Raw genomic sequence first — 10,913 nt, forward strand, 5'->3', positions numbered from 1 at the left:
AGTTGGTAACCACATATTTACTTAGTTGTGGTTCTATTTTTTTGGAAGTAAATAAATATAGTCTACCTTGGTTTGAGTTGGTAGCCACATATTTACTTTAACACCCCGCTTCCCATAGTAAAGAAAGACATTTTTTTTTTAGAAAATCACGGGAGCCGGAGTACTTCTACTGAACATGACTTAAAAAATATATTTATTTTTTGAAGGAAGCACCAAGTACAAAGATTCCTTATAACAAATAGAGTCGTTTTAAATTAAAATACCGAAATCGTAAATGAGAGTGTGCGGAAACATTTATTAAAATCTCTCAAAGTCCGTGCCATAAAGAAATCATAACTTAAAATCCTTGTACACTATCATGCCTCCCTAGACTAAGTCTTGTCCTATATCTCTACATTCATAAATATTTTGACATGGGGTGATTTAAAAACATAAAACAACTAAAATGAGTCAATGGCTCGGTAAGAAACCCATCATAATGTAAACATATTTAACATAAAGTTTTTCATAAAATATTTCATGCTGAGAATTAAAATCATGATCATTCATACGTATGCTTATAACATGCATGACTTTTCTTACTTATCATACTGGTCCACACACTTAACCCTGTGTGTAATATTGTGCATCAGCTCCACATCTCACGGCCGCAAGGGGAGCCATTAATAATATTCTAACATACTATGGTGAACCACGCTTAGGTCCATGGCTTGTACGTCTACCCATAAATTCGCATTGGTATCATGCATCTGAATGGTCATCTAATTAATTATTCTGAGCTTATCTTACATTTGATCTTATGAAAACTTACGTGTCTTATGCAACGTGAGATACATAATACATACATAACTATAATATGCAAGATGAAACATGATGAATGACGTACTTGCAAATATCATGACATGCGTGGTACATAAACACTGGCTTCCAAAGAATTGAATTTAATAATATATATATATAATTAACAAACATATTCTAATCCTAATTTATGATCAAGTTACTTACCTCATTGAGTTAATCCAATATTTTCGATAGGAAATCTATCACGTGAACTAGAATGAGAAAGAAAACATGAGGGATGTTGTGAGAGGAATGAGGCAGTCGGCTATTGGTGTGGTAAATGTAGGATATGCACGGTGTTGGACTGGGTATCTTGGGTTCGGCCACTACACTTATGGAGGTTTATGATTTTTTTCAAATAACACACGGAAGGAAAATATTTATAGAGAAATTTTGGAGAGGGTGCCGATGAGTTTGAGTTCGAGTTCGAGTTGAACTCAGTCACGATCATTCAATAAGAGAGTTTAATTTAAAAATATGATTTAAAAGTTCATTCAATGTAGGATTGGTAGTGACTGAGACTGTGTAAGAGACTCCAATCAGTGATGATTTAAAATTGAAATAAATTTTTAATGGCGGATCTTTGTAATGCTCTTGATATCAAGAATACTGTTGCACTGCTGATTTCACCAAGAACACAGAAGAATCAAGGAGGAAAGAGTAACCAGAGGAAAATTAAACAAGAATTGATATTCAAACTCAAGATTCCCTTCATGAATCTTGATAGGGAATTTTCGAGGAATTCCCAACCTCCAAGTTCTTATTGAACTCAAATGATCAAAATCTGAAGTTTACACAGGCCATGCACTACTTTTATACACACAGAACATGAAGAATATCAAAATGCAAGGACTCAAAACGTAAAACTCACCTTATGACTCCTAAAGACAAAACACATCGTTTAACTAAAACTCAAAACTCAAGACTCTACAAACCAAACAACACCAACATCCTTCTATTACAATACACACTGTATCACTTAAAACCAAAACTCCCCATTTTGTTCAAATGGCAGTTAAAGCTGTTATTCTTCATCCCCTTCCTACTGCCCTTCTTCACATCTTACAACCTTTCTTTCCTCTTTAAGAACCTGCCTCCAAGCACTCATGACAATCTCCACCTCTTCAAGGCCTTGGCCCTAAGGCACCCATAACCATTACAAGAAAGTGCCCACCAAATGAGGAAACAAAGACCTCAGTTTGTATAATAACTTCCAAGAGTTATTCTCCATGTCAGCTCCTACCCACTTGATCGACACCTTAGTAGCAGCATAGTCACCCACTTTCTTCATCATTCTCTCAAGAATTATTTTAGGCTCGGGTTGAACAACACCTTCATTATCAACTAGAGGCAGAGTAGGCAAAGGGGAAATCTGGTCCCCTAATTTTTTTTCTTAAGGTAAGATACATGGAAAACTGGACGGATTTTTTATGTAGATGGCAACTTCAACTTATAAGCAACTGAACCAATTCTTTGAATGACTTGAAAGGGTCTATAATAACGAGGAGCAAGTTTCATGTTGTGTCTTACGGCTACTGGTTTTTGTCTATAAGGTTGAAGTTTAAGAAAAACCCAATCACCCTCCACAAAAGATCTTTCTGACCTTCTCCTGTCAGCATACACCTTCCTGTCAGCATACACCTTCCTTCTATTCTGAGCTTTACTCAAGTTTTCTTTCAACAAAGACAACACTTATTCACGAGTCTTCAAGTGTTGATCTACTGCAGCATTAGCAGTGGTACCTGCTACATAAGCAACAATTTTGGTGGTGGCATCCCATTTAAAGCCTGAAATGGAGAAACACTTGTAGACACATGCACAATGGTATTATAATGCCACTCAGCCATAGGTAGCCAAGTACTCTAACTTTTTGGTTTAGAGCCACTGTAAACTCTTAAGTAGGCTTCAACAACCTTATTTGAAGACTCAACTTGACCATCAGATTGAGGATGTTAAGCTGAGCTCATGGTTAAGATAGTACCTTGCAGCTTAAAGAGCTCTTGCCAAAACAAACTTGTGAAGACAACATCACGATCTGATACAATGGTCCTAGGTAGACCATGAAGCTTGAAAACCCTAGAGAAAAAAACTTTTGCCACCTTAGATGTTGTGTATGGATGAGACAAAGGAAAGAAATGACAAAACTTGGTCAATAAATCCAATACTGTAAAAATAACTGTGATGCCATTAGAACTAGGAAGACCCTCAATGAAATCCATGTCAATATCAAGCCAATGATTCTGAGGAATAGGCAAGGGTTGGAGCAACCTTGCTGGAAGAACATTTTCAGACTTGTTGACTTGACAGATTTGACATTCTTTTACTAATTTCCTGATATCCTTTCTCATACCGGGCCAAAAAAAATAACTCTAGCTTTTTGTAGAGTCTTATGGTAACCCACATGTCCTGCCTCTAGACTATAGTGAATATGCTGCAATACTTTATTATGAAATGATGAACCAGGGACAATCATCATTTTGCCTTTTTTGAGTAGAAGGCCTTGCTGCAAAGAAAATTATCTAGGAACCTGTTCTCCTTTCTTCAATGCCTCAATTAATTGAGTAATGTGAGAGGACTCTGAGTAGCTTTGCTTTAATTCAGTTATCCAGATAGGTGTAGGAAAAAAAATTAGTGCCAAAGTAGCAGAATCTTCCTCCATCTTCTTTGAAATTGCATCAACCACTTTATTATCTCTCCCCCTTTTATACTCAACTTTAAAGTCATATCCCATGAGCTTCGAGATCCACTTGTGTTGTGCTTCTGTAGCTATCTTCTGCTCCAACAAATGCTTTAAAGCTTGTTGGTTAGTTTTAATATTAAATTGCTGGACAAGCAAGTAAGGTCTTCATTTCCCCACTGCACTCACAAGTTGTAATTTCCCCTCCGTAGGCTTTGGGAAGCATCACGTGCATGCATGACTGAAGCTAGGTAAGAGACTTAAGTCAAACCATTGTCTAAAACATAGTTATATCCAAGTTTTCAAACCAACTGAAGCGGAAAAGACAATAGTAAATTCACTAAATTCATAGTTTGCTCCTTTTAAGCCTAGTCTGCCTACTCGTACTAATCATCATCACCTGAGTGATAAAAAAATGAAACAAAACGAAAATGAGTTGAAAACTCAATAAGAAATCTATCACAACGTAAACATAATAAGCATATAGTTTTCATAAACTTATCATGCTGAGAACTTAAAATCATGACTAATTATACTGATGTTTATGCTATGCATGGCTTGTCATGATTTATCTGACTGATTGATTAATTTGTCCGACTGACTGATTAAATGGCTGACTGAATTAACTGATCTGACTGTGTAACGCCCCAATAGAAGGCCCAAACCACATGGCTTATACTCTAAAAAGACTAGTCAATTATACAATTGGAGCCCCATTGAAATCTTATAAAGAGCAAGAACTTCTCATTCCCAAATAATGTGGGATCTCATACACCATCTATCCTTATCCATATTATATGGGGTATCACAATCTATCTCATTTAAATTCCCGACGTCCTCGTCGGGCCTGTCCATTGTAGGTGGCATGACTCAAGTCCCACATTTCTGGTTGGGATAGACTTTGATACCATTTGTAATGCCCCAATAGAAGACGTAAACTACATAACCTATACTCCAAAAGGACTAGTCAATGATACAATTGGAGTTCTATTAGAATCTTATAAAGAGCAAGAACTTCTCATTTCCAAGCAATGTGAGATCCTATACATTACCTACCCTTATTCATATCATATGGAGTATCATAGTCTGTAAGTTGGCCTCTAATTTACATTTTGATGATTATTTACGATTTATTAATAAATACAGCTTTTAATTTATAACAGTCATTTAAATGCCGTATCTTATGTTCTATTTTGTCATTTTACATACAACAATCATCTTAGAAATGTGTCACATTTATGCAGATGGGAGAGATGAGGTTCGGTAAACGAGATGAAGAAGAGAGAGAAGAAAATTAGATTTGGATGGGTCTCGACATTTAAAAAAAAAAAAAAAAAGTATGCTTTATACAGGCTGCCGTGCAGCAGCCCTCGAATAACTGTGACACTAGCTCAAGACACATACAGTTTAGCTCAAAAAGAAAAAAAGGCAAACGGTGCGTTTTAGTTTTCTCTCGCTAACGAATTCAAGTCTTATTTATTTTCATAATTATTTAAACATTATAATTTTTTAAATTTTATAAAAAATTAAATAAAAAATTTAATTTTATAAATTTTAAAATAAAATTAATATTAAAAAAATTATTCTAATAATATTTTATTCAAACTTTTAATATCTCTTATCTCGTCTAGAAGAGTAATATACTAATAAACGAGGCCCGCCTCTTTCCTTTTCCATCTGTTTCTTTCTTGCTCTCTCCGCTACGTCTCTCAATAGCCAACCTTGCGACACCGTGCTGCCACCGTCGTCCCTGTTCGTGCGACCCTGGTCTACACGCCGCAACAGCCGCGCCGCCTCACGCCAGTAAGCTCCTCTCTCTCCATCTCCCTCTCCGACCACCTTGCCAGTATGTATGTTCAGATGGCTCTATGACCGATAGAATTACATTGCACATGCACTCCGCCTGCTTGATAAATTCCTACTGAAGATAGAAGATGCACATCGTTATGAAATTGAAATGGCGAAATTTTCTTTGGCAAGTTATGAGAGCCCAAAAACACGAACGTCGATATTTATGTCTTTACTGCACAATGCAGCCAAACCTGCCACCACCCAATTTGCAGGAGCTATGCAGTATTGTTTCAAGTTCAATTGGTGGATTAGATGAACTAGAATTGAATCTAAATAAACTTTCGGCTTCTTTAACATCCTCACTAGTGACCCAAGTAATTGACTCTTGCAAGCATGAAGCACCCAGTAGAAGATTGCTGAGATTCTTTTTGTGGACTCGTAAGAATTTGAATTATAGTTTGGAAGACAAGGATTATAATCATTCCATTCGAGTATTTGCCGAGAAAAATGATCGCACGGCAATGGATATATTGATCTCAGATCTTAGGAAGGAGGGTCGGGCTATGGATACTCATACTTTTAGTGTTGTAGCTGAGACATTGGTTAAACTGGGGAGAGAAGATGAGGCATTGGGTATTTTCAAGAACTTGGACAAGTACAAGTGCCCCCAAGATAGAGTTACTGTCACTGCAATTATTACTGCTTTATGTGGAAAAGGGCATGCTAGGCGAGCAGAGGGGGTTGTTTGGCACCACAAGGATAAGATTTCTGGTGTAGAGCAATGCATTTACAGGAGCCTTCTCTATGGTTGGTCTGAGCAGGAGAATGCCAAGGAAGCGCGAAGAATCATCAAGGAAATGAAGTCGGCTGGGTTTATGCCAGATTTATTTTGCTATAATACATTCCTTCGGTGCCTTTGTGAGAGAAATCTTAAACGCAATCCTTCTGGCCTTGTTCCTGAGACCTTGAATGTGATGATGGAAATGAGGTCCTATAAGATTGTCCCAACATCAATTAGTTATAATATCTTGCTTTCTTGTCTTGTAAGGGCAAGAAGAGTGAAGGAATGTTGTCGAATTCTTGAGACAATGAGGAAGTCAGGCTGTTCTCCAGATTGGACTAGCTATTATCTTGTTGCAAGGGTATCGTATTTGACTGGGAGATATGGTAAAGGTAATAAGATAGTGGATGAGATGATTGCAGAAGGGTTGGTACCAGATCGTATGTTTTACTATGATTTGATTGGTATTCTATGTGGAGCTGAGAGGGTGAATCATGCTCTTGAGCTCTTTGAGCGAATGAAGAGATGTTCATTGGGTGGTTATGGGCCAGTTTATGATGTGCTTATCCCAAAACTGTGTAGGGGAGGGGACTTTGAGAAGGGTAAAGAGCTCTGGAATGAGGCCATGGGAATGGGTGTTACTCTTCACTTCTCAAGTGATGTGTTGGACCCTTCAATCACCAAGGTTTTCAAGCCAACAAGGAGTTTGGAAAAAGTCAGCCTTGTGGAATGCACCGCAGCCAAGAAGCTAGTACAAGTTGCAAATAATTTTGAAAAGGCCAGCAACAAAAAGAAGAAAAACAAGACTTCTGCTTCAAAATGATCAGTTTTTTCTTTTTCTTTTCCTAGCTCTCATGAGGCTTCTTTTTTTGCAAGTACATTTATCATTAGTTATTTTTCCCCTGGATAATCCACTAGCAAATGTATAACTTGATACGTTAAAAACTGTATAGTGAATGTGTTATTTGAATCTCTTATTCCATCTGATGAGTCAGTCTATTGATGGTTAATCTTCCTGTCAAGCTTTCATATCTCATGATAAAATTATTACAAATGGACGAGTATGAAGATGCCAGTATCTCCATATGATATACTACCTTTGTCTATTGCATATTTGAGAAGCCATATTAATAGCTAAGTTGTTGTCTAAGCTTTAGTTGATAGTTTATATCAAATTTTTTTTTTGGGCCTAAGGGAACTGTTGCAAAAGAGTGGATAAGCGAAGGGATTGTAGACATGGCGCTTACGAGAGTTTTTTTTTTTTTTTCCATTTCTTTTTTAATTGGAAAAAAAAAGGTTTGTTTTTTTTCTATTAAAATTGACAAAAGATAGAATCCAAGTTCTGCTTTGGTCTATTGATGACACAAACCTCTGTCTACATCATAAGCTATCATTCCATCTATCATGTTAAATATATCCATGCAAATAATATTATGTTATTTTTGTTTATGTGGACATCAGGTGAGGGAGAATAAGGAAACATTGGATGGGAATGGTAGATTATTGTCACTGGCCCTTTTCTTTCTTTCACTTTTCCTTCTTAAGGTATATCTGATTGATCAAGAATTCCTCACTATTACTGAGTTTGATTTGTCTATTAATCATGTAGGTTATCATTGATTCTAAAACAGGTTCCACAGATGATTTTGCTTGTGAAGTTGAGATTACTGGGTAGGAGTTTGATACCTTTTTTCCCTTATGACTTGGCTAGCATGCGTACTAATTAGTTTGTTTAAACTGTACTATTACATACTATTTTCAGAATAAAGTGGTCTTGATTTTTTATTGTTGATGTAGATGTAAGCCACTTCCAGATGAACATTTCTATCTAGAGGTGAAGTTGTTTTCTTCCTTGTATTCATGGCTGTGCACTTTTCTGGAACTAATTCAATGCATTTCCTTTCTGATAATGTATCTCATGTCTTTTCTGCTTGTAATTTGCGACTGCAGTTATTTTACATTGATGAACATGGAAGGTCATTACTATCTAAAACTTGGGTCATTTTCTTGGTTATGAAGCTTTTGGTTGGACTGGTTATGTATGTTTCAAGATAGTAAGTTTGCACTTGATGAGTTGCTGTAATTGTGACAAATGGCTAACTCTGTTATTTGGCATAAACTCCATGAAATGATTCTTTAAAACCCACTCAAGAATTTGAATTTCCTTTACTAGAAAATTACGACTGGGTTCATAACCACTTGTATAGCCTATTAACATGAAGGGATGGAGCTTTATTTAGTCTATATTGGAGGCTCCTTGCAAGGAATAAGATGGTTACTGACACCTTGTTAGCCTCTTAGCTTATCCAAGACATTGATACCTTCCAACTTGTTTATAAAATGACAAAATGTAGGAGTCTGACTGACCAAGGTGACAAGAAATTTTTGGAAATGCAAGCTTACACTGTTCAAGATAGCTGTTGGTATTTGATGCAGGGAGCAGTTTTAAATATTAAAAATGTCTAGACCAAATAATTGTCTTTCTTTAAGGTTTCTTCTCACCAGAAAATTGTTCGTTTAGTTTTAGCTTCATATCTTTATTTTTTGAAGTTAGGTGATTTCTGTCCTTTAGAAATTTCTGGCATGGGCTTTATTTGTGGCCCATGGGGCTTAAAGAAAGATCCCCTAAATGAATAATATACATTCCTATGGATAATACCCATTCCAGTTTGAGTCAATTTTGGGAATTGACTGCTCATGTGTGGTCTGTTGTGGCTTATGAGTCGGATTGTAATAGTTTTTACATTAGTAAGCTTATTTTGAATCTTTGATAACTTTCTAGCATAAATGCTTTGTAAAAATAGTGTCACAACATTAAGCCAAGGTGTGATGCCAAGGAAAGCCAAAGTAATGCCTGGGAAAATCTACATATGAAGCCTAGAATCTACTCATATGCTCTTTTATTCCCTGCACTGTGGATAATAAATTACGTGAGGTTTCTTCTAATTCTCATCATGAAAGCCTATGTAAGAACCTCATCTTACCATAAACAAGCATCTGAAACAGCAAAAACCAGTCTGCTTTCTATTCTTGCAAGAGTCTTTACAAACCCAGGACAGGCCCTGCCTGCTTTTCTTGCTTCAAGACCATCGATATATCCTTCAATTGTGCATTGCTGAAGCTAACCCTTGTAGTGACAAAATCTCTGACGTCCTGCTACCAGAGAATATCCTGCAAATAAAATCACAACTTCCTGTAGTGCAGATTTTACAATTTATCTCCACGGCTCTATTTATTTTTTATTAAAATAATTGTGTGAGTTGTTTATAGGTGATTAAGTAATACTCCCGTGGCATGCATAATTGAGGTAAAGGAATTTGTGATGATTTTATCCCGAAGGATGGTTCATTTGTGGTTTAAGATATTTTAATTATCTTCTTCACTAAGGTGGCTTCCAAACATTTAAGAGAGGAAGAAAACATGGTTCTCATATGATTAAATACATGTCAGCATGTGCATAATGTGTGCTTATGTATCTATAGATAGGGAGTCATAATCGTTATGGATACTAATATTCATATTGATGTTCAATAAATATTATCCATATCTAATTTGCAGGTTGAAAGTAAACAAAGATTTAGCATAATCTGATCTTGGGATCAAGATGGGTGAGTTATTATTGTCATTTTACATGTTTATTTACTGGTCATTCAGATCATCGGCTGTTTGTTTGTTTTGGTTAGACTCTATGTTTTGCTGATGTTTATAATTCCTGCAGCTATTGTTTTGCAAAGGTTGAATGGGTGCAGGATAGCTACCCAGCTGAAGGAACAAGAGAAAGAGAAGAGGCAAGCTAATTGCTAGTTTGGCTTCCCATTTGTATGTGTGCTGTAGACACCCCCTACCTCTCCAGAGAAGAAAATAAAAAGGAAAAGAAAATAGTTTCAAAAATAAGTATGAAGTATGATGGTATGCCTTTATTTTCGGAGTAAGAGCATTAAAAGACTCTAGCAATGCCTATGATATTTTACTATGGTTTTGCATGGATGGATGCTGACATTTTTGGGTTCGTTGAGATTTTATTGGCGATATCAAATGCTTCAACCTAAGTTGTAGCCTATAACAGCTTGGTGACAATGTGCTGTAAGTCTGCTGGCTACAGAAATTTTATTAAACATATGAATTAACAGACCAACTTTGAGGTTTCACACTGAGTCTTTAATTTCCTTGATGAGTCGGATTAAGTTTCAAATGTATTAGTTGGTACAAGATCATGTAGTCAGGTTCTGATGGTCTAGGATATGGAATCCACTATCAGGATAAGATAAAAGATAGTGTACCTTATGTTCATATTCACCTTTATGGATTCCTCTTTATATGGTTACAATTGCAGGAATTGGCAAATAATGCGGCAGATTATTATGCTCAATCATGGATATGTGCAATTAATGCAGCACGGCAAGGTAAAACTCAAAGGGAAAGGAGGATGCTACATCAGAGCCTCACATCTCTCTGCCAATTTGATCAGTATTGCCATGAAGAATTCCTTGGGAAAAATTAATTCAATGTGTGAATATCAGCATCTTTTTTTCGAATTACTAGATGAGAATTGCTAGGTTCACACACACATTTCATAAAATCTCCTCACACTGACGTGGCCTGACACTTGTCATAGCCATTTCATAATAAAAATAAAAATAAAACTTGAAAAATGCTAAATGTACTTAAGAAAAACATACAAAAAATTTATTTCTACGTGTTAGTTATTGATATGCTGAAAATTATGAAATTTGAAATTCAAAATTTGAATTTCGAAAGAAAATGGACAAAATAAATCTTGTAAGTAAAACTGTAAGTACATATAGTACTATTCAAAAAACTTTT

General features: G+C 36.0%; 1 protein-coding gene and 1 long non-coding RNA gene across 2 annotated transcripts; both read left to right on the forward strand.

Moving 5' to 3' along the window:
* The first annotated feature begins 5,168 nt into the window (after window positions 1-5,168).
* On the forward strand, window positions 5,169-7,066 carry LOC121256601 (pentatricopeptide repeat-containing protein At5g61370, mitochondrial). Its single transcript, XM_041157444.1, has one exon. It carries the CDS (start codon window positions 5,452-5,454, stop codon window positions 6,910-6,912), a length of 1,461 nt encoding a protein of 486 aa, XP_041013378.1. The 5' UTR covers window positions 5,169-5,451; the 3' UTR covers window positions 6,913-7,066.
* A 2-nt stretch (window positions 7,067-7,068) lies between these two features.
* On the forward strand, window positions 7,069-9,949 carry LOC121256605. The gene is made up of 4 exons (XR_005939030.1): window positions 7,069-7,760; window positions 7,887-7,923; window positions 9,648-9,697; window positions 9,808-9,949. It is a non-coding gene; the product is annotated as an uncharacterized LOC121256605 (long non-coding RNA).
* The last annotated feature ends 964 nt before the right edge of the window (window positions 9,950-10,913 follow it).

Source organism: Juglans microcarpa x Juglans regia, chromosome 3D (assembly GCF_004785595.1).
Source record: "Juglans microcarpa x Juglans regia isolate MS1-56 chromosome 3D, Jm3101_v1.0, whole genome shotgun sequence".
Taxonomy (NCBI): Eukaryota; Viridiplantae; Streptophyta; class Magnoliopsida; order Fagales; family Juglandaceae; genus Juglans; species Juglans microcarpa x Juglans regia.

Bases quoted from the DNA above. Each gene is read 5' to 3' on its own strand.
- LOC121256601 (XM_041157444.1), top strand. From the start codon at position 5,452: ATGCACATCGTTATGAAATTGAAATGGCGAAATTTTCTTTGGCAAGTT.